Raw genomic sequence first — 22,322 nt, 5'->3', positions numbered from 1 at the left:
CACACGTTGATATACAAATATATCCAGTTATTAATATAATTTATATAGAGCTATATATATATATATATAAATAAAACCTAATTATGAGTTGTTAGGCTAAATTTCTGATAAAAATTCATCAGATTTATACAAAAAGATGTTATAAATAGTGAAAAATGATGTGCATAATAATGACCTAGTTTACAAAGTTGAGTTTTTTGTATGTTAATCATTGGTTATTTTGTGAAAAATAAAAAAAGTCCTTGCACAATTCTTGGAGGATGTATGATATGAGTTATGAATAAATCCCTGAGATTATTAAGTGATATAAGATGCTAAACAATTCGTAGAACGAGAGCGATGTAACCTGCTTTTAAGTATTAACCTATATCTTAGTGGTAGTGTGAAGGTGCAGTGTAACGTACATACAGAAATAAATTATTTCTCTGACAGAGAACGTAGAAAATCTGTCAATATTTGAAAAGATTAAAGGTTTTAATCTTTAATCTAAGGGCTTTAAATTCGGGGCATTGTGTTTTTTTTATTTATTTACTTTTGGAGGAAGAGAATCAANTTTGTATGTTAATCATTGGTTATTTTGTGAAAAATAAAAAAAGTCCTTGCACAATTCTTGGAGGATGTATGATATGAGTTATGAATAAATCCCTGAGATTATTAACATTTATAAAGCTGTGACAAACACAATTAAGAAGAATTCTTTTCGTGTAGATAAGGTTCAGTCCTGGTTGTTTTCTTACACAAAAAATGTAGAAAATGACGACTTACTCTTTTTGGACCCCTAACAATCTGGCAGCCGAATCTGCTGAATCCAACATCTCGTCTATCATCTTCGAATCGTGGATTCCTAGCAGCCTCTGCAAAAAATCCGTGCCTTCTTCGTTCTCTTGCGCTGGAGGAGCTTGTGTCACAGTTTGTGTATCAGGCCTCGTGTTGTTAATCGACTGCATTAAGTATAATAAAGAATTTGGGCTTCGATTCCTGTCGCGAACAGACGAACCTGCCATAGCTTGTGAAACTTCACGATCTGTGCTAGTGTGAGGGGCCAAACACGATGACTTGCTGTTTGTTATATGGATGACCATGTGATGGGTAAAGTGATCCACGGAATCGAAAATTTCGGGGCAAAATGCGCAACTGATTTGTACAGATCTGCTATTATTCGATTCGTTTTCTTCTTGCTTTTCCTGAACGAAGTCGTAGGAATCACTGTTGTAATGATCCTGAATGTGTGCAAAATAGTCCTCTTTTATTTGAAATGTTTTGTGGCACAAGTGGCAACAGAACAAAGCATTATTTTCCTGGGTGTTTGATTGGCTTAGCTGCGAATCGTCTCCAACGTGGCTGGCTTTTCTGATGGCACAATTTGTTTCGTCCTTCTGAGAGTTCTCTCTTTGAAACTTAGATAGAGATAAAAGATCCAGTATATGATCTTTTCCGAAGCCAGTTTTGGTGCGATGTTTAAGATAATAATGCTTACGTAAATTGCCCTGAGTAGAAAAGGTGCTACTTGTGCATAAATTACACTTAAATGGACGTTCCGGTACACTTCTGCTGCTAAAATCACTACCCGTGCTATGTTTACGTCCTAAATGTCTCTCGCAATTTGATTTTGTAGTGAACCAGACAGGACATTTCGGGCACTTGAATGGTTTCTGTCCAGTATGAGTTAGGACATGTCTACGAAGCGAGCTGCTCCAGGGGAATGTTCTTTTACAGTAGGGACAAGCGATGCTATTTGGAGAATCTGCGTAAGAACTCCTTTTCTTACGATTAGTCTTGACATCGTTGTTCGAATTTGGTATGTTTTTATCGTCTTTCTCGTCAGTTTTGTCGATTTTCTTACTTTTGTTGCCATCTAATTTATCTTCGCTACGTGCATCATTCAAAAACACTTTAAATTCTTGGCAGTTAGCAGTATCAATTACATCAGAAATGCTGGCCAAATCGATTGCTGTCTCCTTTTCCTTACTCTTTCCAGCAATTAAGAAATCTTCGTTACAAACATCCGAATTTTCAGCTTTTACTTCTATTAGTGCGCTGTTTGTATAATCAAAAGCTTGAGTGTGGCATTCTTTTGATGTTGGCGTATATTGCTGACTAGTTAATTTATTATTTATAACGTGTCTCAAAGCATTTTTAGTTTCCTGTTTTACCGAGGGATTTTGTTTCTCAATATTTGTAACAGTTGGGATATAATTCCTACTTCTAGTGGGTCTAGCAAATTCTGGGTGCTTGTTCTTAATATGTCTATCCTTGTTTGACTTTATAGTAAATCCAGACGGGCAATAGTTACAAATGTAAGGTCGGTCGAGTTTGTCAATCGATTTAACTTCTGGAGACGACTTTTCCATTATATGTTCAGATAAAACTGACGAAATTTGAGTTTCGGTGCTAAAACTCAAAGAGTAGTTGTCGTTTATCATTGTTGTCGTATTATTATACGTGTAGCTAACACTCGGCTTTGCAGTTAAATCTATTGCACGAACACTTAGATCAAGTGGTTCTATCTGTTCGGGAGGACACACTCCTGATAAGGAAACCAGTCCCGTGACTGCGGTTACTATATCCTCGTATCTCTGCTGCTCGATGTATCCGCAATCAACACTGGGCATCAAACACTGCCTGAGCGAAAGATTCAAAGGTTGTTCGCTACTTTCTTTGTTGGCATCAGAATACGTAGATTCGTGATCGGAGGTATCACTTTTGGGTGTCAGCCTAACAGCTTGATTGGCTTTATTTTTCATATAGGGATGCTGTTTGTTTATATGCCTAATGCAATTATTTTTGGTAGAAAATCCATTATTACACAGAATGCAAAGATAAGGCTTATGTTTACAACTATTATTTACTGAGCGAATGTGATGTCTTAAAACTCTCTGATTCTTAAAATCAGTATAACAATATTTGCATATGGTTTCCGGGTTGTTGTTCTCAGCAGAAGGCCCATCGCAGTCTTTATTTTCTACCATATTCGGGTTATATCTGACAGTACGTGCAATGTCCTCCTTCCTGAAAATTTTATGCCTGTGTTTTATGTGCCTTTCGCAGTTGGCTTTTGTCGTGAAGGCATAACGACATTTGATACATTGGAAAGGGCGTTCGTTATTATGTGTTCTTAAATGACGTTTTAATGTACCTTTATCCAAACTGGAATAGTTACATTTGTTGCACGGAAAGGGTTTGTTTTGAGCATTGTTTTTATAATTTCCCGAATCTTTCTGAACATTGTTAGATTCGTCACTTTTCTTCTCTTCGTTATTATCATTAATGGCAAATTGTTTATCGGCATTTAAGTCGGATTCCTCTTTTTGAGGCGTCTCTGGACTTGCTTGTGCAGATACGGCAAGAAGCGGTGATTCCGGATGTTGACAAGAGACAATTTGAGGCTGAGGAGGAGAGGCTGGAGTGGCAGTGACGGGTGAAGATCTTATAGAAGGCATCAATGGAGCTTTAGAAGTTAAAGATATGATTGACTGAATATCGGCGAAATCACTGCTATTGGGATTTGCTTTGTTAGGTTCGGATTCATTTTTTTCTTTCAAAGCCGACGGTTCTTCCTGTTTTCCATATAGGAAATACGACAAACTTTCAAAGTGTTTTTCTTCTTTGATGGAACTCAGATCGGTTTTAAAACGATTTTGAAAATTTGTCGTCTTCAAACCAAAAAGTACCAAAAAATCACTTTTTGTTGTCTCAAATTGCTGCGCGTAATTGTCTGGAAAGAAGTGTTCCGTCGATCTATGCTTAAACAGGTGCTCGTAAAGGTATTCGGGAGTTTGGAAATGACATTTGCAAGTGGGACAATAAGTACCACTCTTATTTAAATGCCCTATTTTGTGTTGATTTAGTGTTCTCGGGCAGGGAAATGCTTTATTGCATATTTTACACTCGTACTTATGAAAGGCACTGCTGGGTTTTCTACTTTTCTCTTCACATTGAGCTTCTGCTATAAGCGGAAATTTCTTCAAGGAAAGAGCAATTACCCCATCCACCACATCGTGGAAACCAACAAAAGATTCCGAAGTGGGAAGTTCGTTTCCGTTTCCATTATTCGAATCGTTTACAAGGCACTGATGTTTGGTATATGAATTATAATCGTCCAAAATTACACTACATTCTGGACATCTAATCGGACTGTTAGGATGAGTTACCATGTGACTTTGAAGGTCGCATTCACTAAGGAACGTCTGACAACAAACAGGACACATAATTTGCTCCTTACACTCTTTATCTTCTTCTATATTCGCTTTCTTTACTACAGGCACGGATTCTGCATCGGAGATGGCTTTACGCTTGGTCGGAACCTTAAATTTTGAAACGTCTACTTTGTCAGCGTGGGTACGCATGTGACGATGCATATTACCGTTAGTAGTGAATGCAGTATCGCAGAATTTGCATGGAAAAGGGCGCTCACCCGAATGAGTGAGCATGTGACGATCTAGAGAACTTGCCGAACTTAATTTCTTTTTGCACACAATGCACGTGTTAGACTGATTAACGATGTTGTGTTTCCTAATATGTACTGTAAAGGAATGTGGAGTAGGAAAATCTCTTTCGTCACAAACGGGACAACACAACACTTCTTTTGGATCAGCGGTATCCTAAAATTGATTAAATAATATTTAAATTGTAAAATTGAATTGTGTTAATCTACACAAATAAAAACTATTTTTTAAGCCAAATTTTTGTTAAAAATCTAACATTTTTATATAAAAGATATATAAAAACAGCCTGGCTCTATCCACTGATCAGTGTGTTTCTCGGCTCGTCAATAAAATTTTTTTACCAAGTTTATTACAAAAAATATCTGTAATTTCTCACCTTAATTAAATTCTAAGCTATTTTACTAGTTGAATTTAAAATTATAATTATTGTAGAGATAAAAGTTAACGCGCTACTAGACTAAAAATGCATAAAATAAAGTTAAATACTCCTAAATAATTTACAAAATTTATCAAAGATACATTAAAAGCGTGCATTATATAGCTTAAATACACTATTTCTAAATACATTATAAAAGATGTCTTTCAGAACTGCATAATATAGCTTGAAAAATGCTTCAAAATGACTTACCTTATCCACACAAATTCTCTTTCTGTCACTGGAATTGGCTTCACTATTATCGGTATATTTCTTTTTATTTGGTCCCTTTTCTATTTTTGGTCCATCAGTTATCACAGAAGTTATTTTATATTCCTCGTCCTTTCCATAATCCTTAAATCCTATGCCACATCATAAATTATTTTATTAATTAATTAGTTTTAAATGTGATTTTTTAAAAAATATCTTTAAAGAATATCTCTTCGAGTAGTTAGAAATATTCACCTAATGGTGGGACGAACACGATTTTTCCTTGTCTAAGATTGCTGATACCGGGTGACATCGTCAGACAGGATAACTGGGATGAAGCATTGTTCCGTTGAGTATTCACGTGAAAAAACTTGCCACTCGCATCATTTTCTGTAAAGAAACAAACATATTTTGATCAATATTGCATTAAAAATAGAACAATTTAATCCAGTGTAAATCAAATTTTGTTTGTAAAGTATTAACTGTGCCGTAATAACTTAATTTTGTAAGAGTCGGGCGACGTGTCGCGTTGAATGAATCGCGACACGTCGCCCGTTCAGTTTACGTGACTCATGACCTTATAAACATATTTTATTTTTTTTAAATTGTTTATTAATGTGTAAAAAACTTAATAATTAAAACCTTTTTTGTATATTTTTAACCGAAAAAGTTGAAATAAGCGTTTTTAAGTACGTAATTTGGGCGCGCCGCGTTGCGCCGCAACGAGTACGGTGACGTCGCGAGTGAATATCTCAATTAAGTAAAGAATAATGAATAATTTATTAATCACATCTATTTATATTATGTCTAATAAACAGATTTATCAAGATAAAATTTTATAACAACAAATTGTAAGAAAAAAAACAATACTTTAATCATCATAATTCTGGAAAGAGGATTTTATAAAGGAAATAATGATAAAAATATTATCAATGACATCATCGTTATTATTTAAGGATATGTCATGATATCAGATATGTTGTTTTTTGACATTATTTTACTCGAGTAGGTCTTAATATTTGGTTAAATCGGAGCAAAGATGATGCGGATGTTGACAGCGAAATGGAAATTATTACGGACATAGAGTGATAAATTGCAATAAATTACGAAATTTTCTAAAATTAAAGTTTAAAATACTTAATATAAATAAAGATTACATCGAGGGAATTCAGAAACTCGATATAATGAACAGATTATACACAGTTTACGATCGAGTAACCCCGTTAATAGGTCAGTTCGTGTCGCGTCAAAACGCGCCGCTCCAGATTAAGCAATCTACAACATTAATAGAGACATTATTTGCACTTATTTGAATCAAAATAAGCAAAATTTATTAAATAGGTTGGGTAATTAATATAATTTTGTCAATGGATGAGTTAGAGCAATAATATAGAGAAAAGATAGATGCGATGCCCGTCGCGCCCGTATCAAATAGTTATTTTTACATATAAAAACCAGAATGTTATTGAATAATTATTACTTTTTTGAAGTTTTTATAAACGTATCCTTACTTAAAACTGGTTTTAATTATCGATTTTCGGATAAATTAACAGTATAAATGGAACAATTACTTGTGAAGAAAAAGTGCTTCTTAAACAAAAAAATGACGTGAAAACAATTGCAAAATTGATTTGCAAACATATTTCAAAGATTGCTTTGTTGTTTCCTAACACAAAATTCCGGTTATTTGCATCCCAGTTTGATGCTGATGCATTGTTTTCAGCCGGTTTCATCTGTCGCGTCATTGTTTATAGCCACCGAGAAAGACAAAAATGTGCTAAGTAACTCGTTAAATTCATTATACATTAAACTGAAACATAATTATTTTTTTAAAAAACTAGATAATTAAATCATAAATTTACAAGAAAATTCATGAAAGTATTCGCTATACTAATCTGTTTGTGAACCCAAGTGATGCGATTAATACCACAATTTTCATTTAATTATCACATTAATTGAGTCTAAATCGATTCTGTTCACATAAAAACTTATTTATGTACAAGAAGTGCAGAAAGAGTTAGCTTTTTGGGCATTCTTACTACAATTTCGTTATCTTACAGACACTGTACGATGAAAGCTCATAGATAACAGCGTACAGATTTAATCGCTTCTGTACATAAAGAACTAATTAAGAAAAGGTGTATTTATTGTCATAATTATTACAGTTTTTAAAACATTCTGCTCGATAAGAGGATCCGGAACTTAAGAAAGGAACCGGAAATGAGTCGTGGGTTTTTCGTTGGAGTGACTTAATGAGTCAAGTTCCCGTGAGACATCCTGTTTCTTCTTTTGCTATCGTATATTAAATCCCTTCTCCTAAAATGTTTATTTTTCTTTAACTACGTTTCCTACTCAAGCAAAACCACTTTCCGTTCGATCATTTGGTTGCCATTTTTTATTTTTATCACCATCCTTTTCGTCTACATTCGCACCAATCGCAAATAAAAACAAAAAGTGTTCATCATGGAGAAACGGAAAACGATTTATCCTTTTTTTTCCTACCTCCTTAAAATTCCTTCAGGATGATTAAAATGGTATTTTTACCTCCCAAACCATCCAAAATATGCTTAAATTTTGATTTTTTTAGAACAATTTTATGTGGTTAGTATCGTGATCATCGATTTATGACCCATACATTGCGTGTGATGTTACGAAACTTCCAACTCCGAATGTCAACTAACAAAGAAAAAACTCAACTTTTGGACAATTTCCAAGCCGATTTTTCATAAGGAATATGTGAAATTTAAACATAGAACATGCAGAAATGGTGTTAAATTTGAAGAAATTCTTAACAAATTACATAGAATATGTATATTAAGTGATGGGCGGAATAGAAAAAGTTACTCCAGAAACACGAGTTTTACTTGTCAAATTTGTTGCTTGTAATTATATTTTCAAAGTTAAATTATCTTATAAATATTAAACGCTATAAATATTAATCAGTTATGATTAAACAAAGAACATTTTGCGAATTTTTGATGCCTTATATCGATATATTTTCTATTGAAAGGAGACGTGCCAAAGTCTCTTCCAAGGTGATCAGGCAACTCTGTCCTTCATACTCCACTTCCTTGACATTTACTTCACTTTCCTCCCCTTAAAATGTCCAGTTGTAAGCAATTTAAGCCAAATATGTGTATGAAACTGTGCATCGTTTATGCCCTAATCTATACATCTGAGACGAACTGATGCGGGTTACTGCTCTAAATCAAATTCTAAGCTTTGTATCCTCCATTAACCGAGTTTGAATCGTTTCTGTACATATCGAAGCTTAATTATGTATCAGTAATTCGGTGATAAGCTCATTTCTAAGTACAATACACATTTAAATAGGGCCGTTGAGAGCCGGGGAGAGTATAGAGCAGGAGGTAGAGCGGGTCGTTTTTGTTATTTTCTGAGCAGATGAAATACGTGGAATGTTTCTTTTATTTAAAAAAGAATGCAATCTTGAAGGTCTTATTATTCTTCAGTAAATATAATATTAATTTATAGGAGTAGGAACCACTAAGGGCCCTAAAGTTTTCTCCAGGAACGGGAAAAGTATCCAATCTCCCAAATTAATTTAGTCAAAAATTTATTCAGATTCCTCTCTTGGTGGCCTGGCAATTAACAACTATTACTTAAAACAAATGCATATTACAACCGTTCAGGCCCGCAACAATGGTACATAACCACCAGAAGCATCGCTTAAGTTATATAAAAATAACTGCACGTAAAAGTTCATAAATATATATAAAAAAAGACATTAATGAATCTAGAAGTATTTTGTTGATTTTTGAGATAAAAATGAATCGAAAAAATCAAAAATCAACTCGATTAAAGAGGGATTTAGATAAGAAGATTTGCATACTTCGTGACATGATACCTTGTTCTGCATTCTTATCGTGATTGTAGCACATCGCTCATACATCTCGTGTAGAAATTTATTAGTTGTAACACTAATTAATCGACTGTTTTGACGAATTAAACCTCGAAAAACCATTTTAAAGCTCGAAAAATAATTGATTTTTCCAGTTAACAAGTGACTTCTTAGCATCTCCAATAGCCACGTTCTTCACAATTTAATATCATTTTTCAATTGTTTAAGTTAAGAAACAAATCTAGTGGTTGCCACCTAACGATTTAGGCTTTTCCGATTAATTATTTGTGAGAAAAAATATCGAAATATTCATTAATCTTATCGGGAATAACTTCAAAAAAGGTGTTACTTATGCCTACAAAACTACATTAATTACTAAAAATCCGTCGAGAAATTTGGATTTTTATCAAGGTAATTTGATATAATGTAACGTGGTGATCCACTTTACGAAGAATACAAACAATAGAAGCTCATATAATAATTGTTTAGAGGCTATTCCATTTAAGCGCGCGTCGCGTCGCGTCGCTAGTGGATCGCTTCGCTCGCCAGAATGGTATATCTTACTGATACCCAGATAAAAGCGTAACGTAGCAAATTTATGTATCGAAATACCTTTATAAATTATAAAACATTCTAAATTATGTACAAAAATGGAGTGTAGTTATAATAACTTAAACCGTATTTTAATTACAATAAGTAAGGGTAAACATTTAAATTTAAATTGCAATTAAACAACGCCATATTTCGTTGCGACGCGTCGGGTCGCGTACGTTCTCCACGCAGTGAGTGCGCATAAATAACATAAAAATACTTGATTATACTTTAAAAATATATATTTTTATTTACGTAACGACAAAATCAAACTGTTAAACTTCGATTATTTCATAAATTAACGAAGAATAAAATGAAATTTTAACTAATTTAACCACTTTATAAGTCATACTCTTCGAAAATTTGCTCATCCTTCTAGCCTCAATTCTAAAAATGGTGATCATTCCGCTTACGTAACATCATGTAGAACAACGAGAGATGATTCATGCGTTAAATCCCCTCAGGTTAAATTAAATATAACGCTTTAAATTAAACAAACATCCTTCTAAACTGATCCTGGAGTTGTAAATCAGTAAGTTTGCCTTTCTTTGTAACTTACACCTTTTTTAGAGAAAAAATAATGAAATTTACCTTATATAAAATGAAAAAACAAAACAAAAATTCTCTAGAATATAGACGGTAATTTCACAAAGGAACGTAACGCGAGCGCAAGTTTGAACCATGCAACAGCCAAAAAATGAAAATTTATAAACAACGGAGCATAAAAAATTCTGAATTATCTGATGGATATAAAGATTATATACAGGAAACTAACAATTTTTTTCCAAGATAAACCCCTAAAATCTTAAGCAAAGCGGATTATTATCGTCCATCTTGAAGATCCCTATCGTACTTCAAAGTTATCACCTTTCAAAATCTAATTGTAACGTACAGGGTGGTTCCTGACTTGTGTATATATGCCCCGGGTAAATTAGCTTTATTCTCTACCAGAGGGTTTTCAGGATATTAAAAAATATAAGTCAATTCTTCGCTATTATCGATAGATCTATACAATTTTAGAACGTAGGAGAGGTTGCGTGAGGAAATCGAAACGTGGCTAACATCCAAAAAGAAGTCCTAATCAACTCGGGATTGTCCTGTTATCGGAAAAGAAATGACAGTTACGTGATGCCAACTCAACGCATCAAATTTATGTTACGATATCAATACGGGTGGCTCGAATATTTCATCCTAGTTTGGATACCACAGCGCGAACTTGCAGTATATTAATTAATTAAGCATTATTAGATGATACTGCTGAATCAGTATCGTATTTTTTATCCCTTAAATCCTTAAATATAGTGTAGGGAGCACGATGTGATGCCACTCCTAATAACTCATAAATTGTCCAAAGTGGAGGTTGGTTGCAATGTATAAAAGTGTATTCAATGCTCCGCGAATTAATTAAAAGTTAAAATGAAGATTTACAGTTTTAGCTGTAGTTTAAACATTCTTTAGTCGATCGTTTAATAATCAAAGTCTGAAAACATTTACACGATTAGTCATCGCACCGTATCTTGCTATGTCATTTATTGCTCTAAACCGAAGTACAGATCAAAAAATAGCATGAAAATCATTATCATTCGTATCATTTCCTCAACAAATTAAAAAATTATTTTAAAATATACTCGATAAATGTTATAAATTAACGTTTAAACCGGTTTTATCATCAAACAAACACTGCTCGAGTCGAGATTCGAGGGATGTTACTCATCCAGATCATCAAATTTATAGAAGATTATGGTAGAAATTAAACTAAATATCTAATTTAAGAGTTAATTTATGATAAAATTTGCGTTTAATACTATAAATTAGCCCATTAGAGTAACGTTATCGATGACGATGATGCATTTGTAACTGTAGCTGGATGTTGTCGGATATCGAACAATGTCCAGAATGGCCAGCGCAGCAATTAACATACTTCATAGTGTTTAAACGTATAAACAATCGCATATTTTAGGCATCATTTATCAAACTGCTCCCGTTTTTCGTGTAGAAGAATTTTTAAATCCGATACGGGACCTCAATCGCTTAACTCAGCATATAAAATCGATAATTTAATGGGCACTTTTTAAAGTTTTAAACGTTACGCAATTCTATTGACGATTTTTTTCCTCGTTACCGAACACCATTCTTTGTTTAATTCTGAATAAAAAATGTAACTTTCGAGGATATGTCGTTAGGAAACAATCGAAGGCATTATGTTACCTGTCGTTACGCGTGAAACGTCACAAGTGCAAATTAAGAAACCAGGTCTGGTATCGAAAGCGTCACAAAAATCCAACATTTTCCTGTTTAAAACAGGGAAAATTTAATAAAAAAAATGATAGAAATTTTATCAAAAACGTCCATCAAACCCTGCAGAGGTGAAGCATTTGTAGGAGTGACGCACGTGTCACTTTCAATAACATAAACAGGGAATGAAACTGCAGAAGTGATTGATACTTAACACGAGAATTCGACCACAAAAAATGGATAAAAATCGATGAATTTCGTTAATTTTAGCTTATTTTGAGCGCAGAAAGGGTAATTCTTTCGCATCCACGCCAAAAACACGAGGGTAGAAGAGCGTTTAAGAAGCACGAAACGTGCGACATTATCTACAATTGTGGTTGTAGTTTACCAGCGAGTGAGAGAAAGGACGTGCATCGTCGATCACGCAATGTTTTTCCAACTCTGAAAACGTTTATCGATCAATTTTTACACTATCAAAATTGCTTTTCGACTCTCTCGTCTAATTAAAGCAATCGTCGCGGCTTTAACCGCTCTCGCGTCACCTAATCTAAATAAAAAATCTCAAAATCCCACTCACCAATTTAGAATTTAACACTAAAAATATCGCTAAAATTCCCCACGCGGTCTGAAATTTCCCTACTGATGGAAGTACCAGAAACGTTATCATTCAAGGACACTTTGCGTTTACGCCACTCCAACAGGAAGCAACGAAATAAAAGGCTATTTTTAAGCGTGGAAAATTTGATTTTTCCACAAAATGCAACCCAATTTGTGTCATTTTCTGCTAAGTTTTTGCCCCGAATTGACCCCCTTTTTAGCACCTCGACTACGTCTACGGATTGCACTCGGACAATCTCGCTCGTTGTCATCTCAAGCATAAATGTTCACGCTTAATTTATAAATTGGAAAGTAAAGTTCTCGTTCTTTTGAAATTTTTCGGATGCTTGAGTGCAGAAATCATATCTGCATAACACTGCTTCCACTCTTTCCCTAGTAGCTAGCGATTTTTTTCATATTGCAACTTCGTATAGCTTAAACGAGCAGAGTTACAACTTCAGAAGGGAATTTCAAATTAAATTATATATTTTACGGGGTGATCAACTGGAAGATCTTATTTATCATCATCCAAAGGCTTCATTTCTATAATTTTTCTTGGGTATTTAATTGAAAATAGTTATTTTAGGTCCCTTTGCAACCGAGTCCTATCAAGAAAACTCGCGAACGTAGCGCTTTGTTTTCGAAAGACGTTCAGCGAAAATGCCTCAAAATTCGATAACTACAAATAGTTGAGCATGGTGATTAAATTTTTATGAAGTTCATCAAAGAATAAAGGCGTTGAAGCCTATAATCTGAGAGAAATTAGCGTAGATCCGTTCGAAATTCTAATTAATTTAAAAATTTTTAAATTTCCGATAGAAAATTAGAAAAGTTACGAAATAATAGGCAAAATTTGGTTGGAAGAATGCGAAAAGTTAGTTTATGTTGGAGTTTTTATACGTAAATTAGACACCTCCATCCCGTTATCAATTCAAGATCAAAGCATAAAATTAACTAAAGTTTCGAAAAATTGGGTTTTATTTTAAGAAAATTTGTAGAAAATGGTTACTTTTTTCTATATTTACTCGCGAAGCCGTAAAAATATTGAACGTTTTAACGAAAAAACGTCATAATGGACAAGATTGAAGCCACCGGAAACGATGCCGAAAGTACGAATCCGATAGGAAAAAAAATGGTGAAAAAATGTGTTTATTTCCTCACTAATTTCAATTAAATACGTTTAAAACTGGAGACTGGGACGAATTCCTGACGGATGCTAAATCAGAAACGTGGTGGAAACTTGCCGAACCAAGCACGGTGAAGTAATGGTCACGGAACAGAATCATAAGCTAGCTACACGCTCCTAGAATAGGAATTAAATTATACCAGGTCATTCTCGCCTTCCTCCTACAGCAATTCGAAAGGAAATGACGACAATCAGAGCGTGACGTCACAAAAAGAAAGATACGAAAGGCGAGGAAAAGTTCTCTTCGAATCGACATGTAGACGAACCGATCAAGGTCAAACTCGGGCACGCGCCTAACACAAGAATAATCAATGAGCACCGCCTAATTGGTCCGAGCGATACGAGTAAATCCTTAATTAATGACGTATACGAGGGGGTGAAGGAAGTTAACCTTTCTTCACTCCCGTATCATATTTTAATAGGGTATAGCGGGGCGTTTCGTCGAGGAAGAAACCTTTCACGAGTGCTTACTCGACGTAATATTCGATGCGGGGGCAAAGGTCGGGGGAGGTTCTGTTTTTAGTAGCGCGACGACAACTGTTGAGTTTTGGGGTTCCTTAGTGTTTAGTGAAGGATGCTGATTTGTTAGCGGATGGTTCGAATGGCGACGTCTCGTGCAGGCACAAGTCAGAAAGGCGAAACCGTTAAAGTACGAGAGGTAACACCTGCAGATGGGGGGGAGACAAATCATCCGAGCGATCCGAGATTATTTCTTTTAAGGCATCTCGGCAACCCTCCGCTGACTCACCACTTTAATTGGTTCAAAAAAAGGAAGGAAAAATATTCGTAAATGTTGGGTCAAGTATGCAAATCATCTTATGTAACACAAGAGAGGGGCGAAGTCGGATTTTCTCCGGTTAATGAATCAAAAAGGGGCGACTTTTAAGTTGTTTAAAAGTTTTAAAAAATGGTAGGCGAGCATTTTTCTCTTAAAGTTAGGTTTTTCTTCCCCTCTCTCAAAAAGTTAAGGGTGGACGAGAATTTTTGTCCCTTGAAAGCTTTCGACAATTATTAACCTTCGAAGAATTCTCGCCCCTCTAAACCTTGTCTATCGTACGTCACACGGCGCGTACGACGCCCCTTTGTATCCCCCTTGACAACGAAATCTTTCGACCACTCGACCATCCCCCGTATAAAGGAAACTGGTAAGAAACGCGTAGAATCTCACCTGCAAAATTCTCCATTATCGAGAAATGCTATGACTTTTCGGGACGGGACTCCTCGACCACACCTGAAATCGAGCCACCGATAGAAAAAGTGTGCAAAACTGACTCAAGTAAGGGAGGGCAATTGGCGTAGCCACACGTGGTTGCCATGCCAACCATCCTGTACACAGAAACGCCGGTAGTGTGTATAATTGCCAGATGCGAGAGATCTTTGCATAGATCAATCGGCATGACATCACCCCACTTACCAAAGGTGGGTTCCGAAACCAGCCAACACTTTGTCCCGCCCGACACTCATCGTCTTTCTTCTAAACTCCTTCTCGGACAGTTAAATCCAATAAACGAACGGAACACTTTTAACAATCATAAACAAAACGTTTTAACAGTAATTTAGCATACTCGGGGGTTCGACTCCTCCTCGACCTTTACCCCCGCGTGTTTTTGTCACGCGAAGAAAGGAGAATGTCGCTAATTCTAAAGTATATTCAAATCTGAGAAATCTCGTGAGCCCCCGGGGTTAATTGCCCCACGATCTCGCAGGGGAGGAAGGAATTTGTGTACGTTTCGAGGCGAACGTTGCTAGGACGACAGCCGATCTGTGGCGGCACTCGAAGTGAAGACTCGTCGGGGTGAATAATAGAGCGGAGACGTCCGCATCGACATCGCCCTGGCAACAGTCACGTGAGACGTATGACGGTCATCGAATGGCGCGAGACGTATTGTGACGCGCGGCTAGACGTTTCGCATGTTTGTGAAAAATGGCGAGAACGTGAGTCACACGCATCCTGAGTCACGAGTGTCGGCCGTGTGTCACACTCCACCTACAGGTAAGGAGAGAACAGGTAGAGGCAACGAGAATTCTCCAGGTAAGGACAGGATGTGAGTGGAAAGTGGGTTGCGTCACACACGACAGAAGGAATTCTAACTTTGGTGGGATGCGATTTGCTTTCCTCGAAAGCCTCGACCATAAAAGGTCGAAGACCTTGGGTGGCCAAAAAACGACACGTTAATGAAGTCGACACTCATTCGTAAGCGCGGCGACCCCTTCGTAAACATCCCGTTCCTAATTTCCGTTATCGACCTCTAACACAAAAGTAAGTTGGAGGGGCAAAGAAAGCGGTGACGTGCCAGAAGGTGGAGCGGCATTACGAGACCGAACCCCCATCCCGGACGTCCGACAATGAAATTACACATCCTCCTCTACACCGACAAACACCACAAATAAAATACCCAATCTCCTCTAAATTCAGGCCAAAACGTTACTTCCGCTTACAACGCGCCCAACGTTATCTTAAAGTAAAACTCACCCGGATTCGCTTCGACCGTCATGTTTGGTTCCGAGAGAGGAATGCGTCGTTCACGGATTAACACGCCGCCTAACAACTGCGTTACCTGAAAGATGACACATCTCGACCACACCACACGAATGAGACAGGCCCAACCTGTTTCCGGTTTCATCAAACAAGTCACCCGACTACTCCATCCTCTCGGAAACTTGGGCTTTTCCCTTCCACCCTGTTACGTCGACGCCACCTCTCGTCACTCCTTCCCCGAGTGACTGATCTCGTGACCAAGGTGACCCCGCACGGACGGAAGCAGAGCGATTGTTGCTACGTCACACAGAAAGAACCCGAAGCTCGACGTGGAGCGGAGAACTCGGACGGAGTCTCAACAACAGGTGGTTGGGTCGGCGGCTGTTAGTCACATATACGAGGCAACACGGCAACGGAAGCTTTCGAGATATTGGTCGGTGCCCACGCGTCTGTCTCCGTCCTAAAAACACCACCAAACAACGACAGAACCCGAGCCAAACACATGTCTTATCTCCGATTTACCGATCAATCCATATTCGATAATTGACGTCATCGCCGATAAAAACGCGTCATATCTGCCCGTCAGATTCCCGTATCGGATGCCTTACTTTCTACGAAAATCCTCACACCCCTGCCGTTCATCCCAACACAGCCCAGGAAAGCGACAAACAGTAAATAACTCACCTTATTTTTTTCGGTGTTGACTTCCTCATCGACGATAAGAAGAGCGAAGGGCAGCGTGGATGACCCGAAGAAGCGGGTACGACGGGGGGACAGAGCCTTGGCACGTGCACACTCTCGCAAGATTGAAACTGATCTGAGACTTTAGAAAACTGTCGAGAAGTATTACTCTCACAATGACACCGCGCATGCGCGTGTATGGGCTCGTACCACGTGACGCGGCCCAGGGATGTTGGGAGCTGTTCTCCAGCTTCTCACGGAAAAGTTCCCCTGCCGTTGACGTCACCGTTTCTATGCCCGTCGGCCGTTTTTCTGTCTTTAGCCGACCGATCGGCGAATCAAACCGGGTCTTTCAACTTGCGAAAACTCTTATTGGATACTCGTCCGATGACGACCCACTCCTAAACCAAGAATGTGTGTTAGAGAAAAATATTAAACGTACGAAGCCTTAGCTGTACTTGTTCTGTAGGGTTTCTTGTCTGTAACTTTTTAGCTAGCGTGGTACCGGAAATGCACCCATCTGAATATAAAGAAAGCTTCTAGTCCCATTCCTACGTCATGTACCGTACAGTACACAACTCACAGGTGTCCGTTTCGCGGGCAACTTGCGAGTACTGTCGGATTAATCCACTCTTAAAGTAGGTAGGGCGGAATGTAGAGGGAGCGAGATAAACAATTTGCGAGTAAGAAATGGCTGACTGATTCGATCGCACGTCCTATCCTCCGCCGCGTGGCTGCGGGAAAACAGAAATTCTTGGAAGTTCTAACGGGTTTAACAATTGAAGTCGTCACGTCCCGTGCTGTGTTTTGTCCCCGGGTATTTCAGGAGTGCTAAAATTTTACAGGTGTTCGGAGACAGTACAGGGACGTCGCATCCAGTAGCCACTCTCGTGCATCACTTTCGCTAATTGCCGAAGCCTCCCAGTCAAGTTCTGTGACCTTTCTTGCTGGTCACGTGACTCTCGCTTCCTGTATAAGTGATCCGCGTGACTGGAAGCCTTTTCTTACATCACGAATTCGCTCCTCTTCGCTTTACTAACGACACAAAAAATATATATATACTTGTAGAATCGATACATTAAGTAGGGGAGCCGGTGTCTAACGATTCTCACACACAACTCTTTGGCGCGCTTTTTTTCCGTGTGACAAGGCGAAAAAATGTCGTTAAATCTGCGTGTATTTTTCAGGGAAACGACGAGAGAGAATCTGTTAAAAATCGAAAAAAAGAGCCACCGGTAATTGACGTCATTGCCGTTAAAACACGTAACAATACTCGATTTTATAGTGTCGTTTTCGTTAGTCAAATGCTAAACATTTTCGTTAAAGTTAGCGAACGTCAAGGTGGTGAATGGTTGAAGTTGGCGAAGGGTGCGGATGGGAAGGGGGTGTCGCGATTTCTGCTCGAGATTAGCGTATGATTCTACAGTGACGTGTCGTTTCCTGGCAGCTGCATCCCTTTATACAGAAAAGACACAGAATATTCGTTCCTTCCGGAATTAAACAGATACAATTTTCAGATTTATTTCACTATATAACTTCTCCCTCTTTCTATTATAAAAAGCCTAAACACCCTTTACTTTTAGCGGTATATCGATGATTTCTATAAACTTTATTCGATATTTAGCCACCCACATCCTCGTTATAACGTAAACGTAACGTATTTTTAAAATTCGTATAAGTACTACCCGCTTATAGCGCACGTGTATAAACTTGCATAATTGTTAACATTACGAAATTCTTTTATTATTGTAAGGGGCGAGGCCCTTCGACGAGTTGATACGCCCTGTCTAGAAGTACAAAATTTCTAGATGATCATCTACAAACGGTTCATTTATTAAGGGCATAAACATATTATTTTAGTCGCTCTTAATGAAAATAAAATTTTAAAAGCCTAGTGTAATTATAGACGAGTAAGAAATAAAGCGGTTAGCCGCGGTGTTTTCGGTGGATGAACTTAAAATATGGACACGAATTGAATCAAAATTAACGTTTATCGTTAAAACTTTATTAAATCCCAGTTTATTTTTGTGCTTTTCGTTTCATTTTTTTCCTTTTTAAGAAAGTTATCACTCTTTAAAAAACTGGAAAAGTCAGCAGTTTAAATGCATCCCCCGTAAAAGTCCATCAGCTGCGGATTTGGTGGGCTTACAATAGTGCATTTTCATGTAATTTTATCGGTTTTAAACACCTAAAACTTAATTATTTCTAATATTTTTAGGTGTTTAATGAAACTTTAATCTTTATTTCAATAATTATTATTCCCTAATTATAAATTCTATAATTTCTAGCTTGTGTACCCTTCTTAGAACACAAAAGTCAAACGAGTAAGCAGTGAAAAGATGGAAAGCTTTGTATTAAATCTACAACGTAGCCGTATTAATATCCAAGTTTATAAAAGCCTTATCCTGGAAATAAAGCGAAATTCTTTTAAATATAACTTCATACTTTTTACGAAAGGCTGTTTGAGCTAGAAGCTTTCCCCCCTCCTGAGACACGCTGAGAAATTATTCCAACTCCAGATACGAGAATATTCAAATAATCAGCGGTGTAGTGTCGTTAACGAACTCGAGACTGGCAAATTTTCTTGTGTCACTCGCATATATTTAACAAATTCTTGTGTAGTTTTCCCTAAATAATTAGTACAGTTCATACTTTAACGACTTTATCGAGATAGACAATGCTTACGAAATTTATTCTAATCGTTAGCAAGTGACGCCTCCGAAAATTATCTTAAAAATTAATTATATAATTAAAATCACTAAAAGTTTTAATTAATTCTATTATTAAACTTTATCTTTCATTTTCCGTGTGGTATTTGCCAATATTATTCATTTATAGTACATTATTTTCTTCCGAACCCCTTTGTCTGTTTGCACTGGCAACGAGTACACTAAACAGAAAACTATTTTTAGATGCTCGGTATAAAAAAAAAGTGCTGTTTTTTCTGATAAATGAATAAGTTGGGAATTTTCCGGAAGTAAATCTATATCCTTATCACTATATTTTGATATTGATTTAGTTTAAGATCGTGTTATAAGGTAGTTTTCCAGCGAAATATATACAATTTGCGTAGGATTATGTGAAAAAAAAAGCATTTTATCGTGTACAAAGCCTGTTAAATCCGTGTTTTTTTTTAGTTGTTGACGTTTCAGGAATGCAACAGCTGATGGCCGAGGTTGCGTAACGCCACGTAACAGTAACCAAATACTCGGAAAGTTGTTTTTATAGGACCTGTTGGATTTCTCTCGTCATCGTGCGATCTAAAGGATGGTTTTTCTGTTTATAAAAAATTATTACTCGTACAGAATGACGTACGGACGTGCTAAACGATTACTTTAACTCTTTCGTCGCGACACGAAAGCATCGTTAACACGAATGTAAAACTTAAATTCGATTAATTAACTATTGAAGGATGCTGCAGACTGGTGATTCGCCGTTGATGTTAACGTTTACAGTTAAGTTTAATTCGATCTTTTTTAATACTTAATTGTAATTAAGCGAAAGAATCGAATCTGCTACGAGTTAAACATTAAAAGAATGGAAGTATTTTAAAGTCATTAAGAGATTTTAACTGAGCAACTCGTCTCATCGCCCGGGGCTCAATTTAAGTACTTAAACTTGTTCAGAAATAAGTTAATTAAGTTAATAAATTGCTTAAATATTTTTTAAAAATGAATTACATTTCGAGTGTCAGTTCTATCTTCGAAATTCAATTTCGTTCTATTGTAAGCTACACTTAATAAATCATTTAATTATTTATAAAAATTCATGATTTTCTGCGCTTCCGTAGAGCTTAAAGTAGATCTAGCGCTTTTGTAGTAAGAAAATTAATATATATCGAGCAGTTAAAGACGATTCCGATGCTTCTTTATACGAATAAACATGGGAATAATGTAAGTAAATATTCATAGTTAAATTAGCATAAATAATGATGAATGTTTAACGTAGGTAGTAAGTCATTTTACGATACTTCATTACATAATTAATACGATCTACGTTTAATCTCCAGTTAATGTTTGAAGAAAATAACAGACACTGCATCCCAGCCATAAAGAAAAACCCAAATATTGTTGGATTAAAACAATAAGCATACGAAAAATAATTATAGTACGGTCTCGAAATAGAGTCGAGTGCAAACATTAACTAAGCGCTGGTAAAAAAAGTATTCTTATATTAATTAAATATATTTTTGAAAACTTTAACATGAAATTAACTCGCAATGTTATTTATAAGAAAATGTATTTTATAACGTCCTGGTAATGTAAAAGGAGCCATTTTATGTAGGCCTAAGCATTATTTTTAATTATAATTAATTTTAAAATTTGTTTATAAAGCCATTAAATTTAATAATTATTAAGTTGTGTTGGAAATTGTTAAACATATTTCTTTCCTCCTCGAATAAACGGGGATACAAAATGAATATATATTTTTGATTCAATATCATAGTTCTTATCCAACACAGCTAAGCATTTCTTGCGTATTGATTCCTAAGTCTAATGTCTTACGAGTCGATACGTAACGGTATGTGAATAATAAAATTACGTATTGTTAGAAGCGAGCGTAATATTGCTTAAGAGAATTAATCATAATATTAATCCTTCGCAATCAATAAAGCCTGTATATATGTCCCGTGTTCCTGTGTGTTCTCGTAAGCAATCTTATCCTTACTTCTAACAATATGAAAACGACAACAAGAGGCAATTAAACGCTGTCAAGAGTATGGCGATAGATTTATATACTCTTTAACATCACAATTTAAAAAAGGTCAAGTATTTTTCCAGTATAAATCCACACCCATATTTATTACGTGTTCCATTTTGATGCGTATACTGCACGATGAGTTATGGGCCTTTCTACGATGTTCTTATCGTACTCAATATTTTTTCCTTTTGCCACGCAGAAATGCGGGGAAGGTCCTACAACGCTGTGGAAAAACCATTAGCCTTACTAGTGATGGTTGGCAACTCCGTGTACTCCGTATTCTTCGTAACGAGTAACGGATAGAAGAAGATAGTGGCGAGTGGCCGCTCGCTTCCGATATTAAATTTGAAATTTCTACCCGATTTTTTAGGGTTGTCGCTAGCTTAGGGACTTAAATTATAACATTACGTTTTATTTTATGTAAATTAATGTTACGGGAAGAATCCCGAGATTTGCGGGATTAATCGGAGTTTATACCTGTTGTTACTATCAAATGTTATTATTAATGCTTTATTAAGTTAATTCAGAAGGAAGAATGTTATATTTAGACAGAAAATTACTAGGAAAATTAATTGAGATTATTTCCAGACAATTTTTATACAGTATTATTAGCAAAATTGCAAATTCAATATAATAATATGAATATTTTTAATACAACTTACTTTTAAGCGAAATTCTAGCAATGTAATTCACTAAAATGTTTTAAAATGAGAATAATCCCACTTAGCACAGATAATAACCTTAAACGTAATAAAAGGAAAGACAAAAACTGTACAACACATTTGCAGTACTTTCTTCCATTGGGTTTCCCCTTTGTCTACTGCATTATGTTTTCTTATATTATAAAAATTAACGTATTTTATAGCGGAAAAGTTTCCAGAAAGGGGCAAAGCTCGGAGGCAAATAGTTACATATAAATTTTA

The 22,322-nt window shown here is 36.2% G+C and overlaps 1 protein-coding gene across 2 annotated transcripts; it reads right to left on the bottom strand.

The window, feature by feature from the left end:
• Positions 1-560: 560 nt before the first annotated feature.
• On the bottom strand, positions 561-17,509 carry LOC111624152 (ras-responsive element-binding protein 1-like). Of its 2 annotated transcripts, none has more exons than XM_023366948.1 (4): positions 16,702-17,509; positions 5,326-5,460; positions 5,074-5,222; positions 561-4,601 (listed from the first exon to the last, which is right to left on the bottom strand). In XM_023366948.1, exons 2-4 carry the CDS (start codon positions 5,381-5,383, stop codon positions 762-764), a joined length of 4,047 nt encoding a protein of 1,348 aa, XP_023222716.1. In that variant the 5' UTR covers positions 5,384-5,460; positions 16,702-17,509; the 3' UTR covers positions 561-761. The 2 variants fall into 2 exon arrangements, with proteins under 2 accessions (XP_023222716.1, XP_023222715.1); XM_023366947.1 differs by lacking the exon at positions 16,702-17,509 and adding an exon at positions 16,012-16,680.
• Between the last annotated feature and the right edge of the window lie 4,813 nt (positions 17,510-22,322).

Source organism: Centruroides sculpturatus, unplaced genomic scaffold, assembly GCF_000671375.1.
Source record: "Centruroides sculpturatus isolate CEXI.00-Female unplaced genomic scaffold, Cexi_2.0 scaffold380, whole genome shotgun sequence".
NCBI classification, from domain to species: Eukaryota; Metazoa; Arthropoda; class Arachnida; order Scorpiones; family Buthidae; genus Centruroides; species Centruroides sculpturatus.
This window is presented reverse-complemented; position numbering and strand designations above follow the sequence as displayed.

What these genes read in the sequence shown, in the direction of transcription:
- LOC111624152 (XM_023366947.1), bottom strand. Translation starts at nt 16,162, where the DNA reads ATGAAACCGGAAACAGGTTGGGCCTGTCTCATTCGTGTGGTGTGGTCG. An exon ending in GACGGTCGAAGCGAATCCGG is followed by an intron (nt 5,461 to 16,011) that starts GTGAGTTTTACT and finishes GTTTCTTTACAG; the next exon opens with AAAATGATGCGAGTGGCAAG. An exon ending in AGAGAATTTGTGTGGATAAG is followed by an intron (nt 4,602 to 5,073) that starts GTAAGTCATTTT and finishes AATCAATTTTAG; the next exon opens with GATACCGCTGATCCAAAAGA.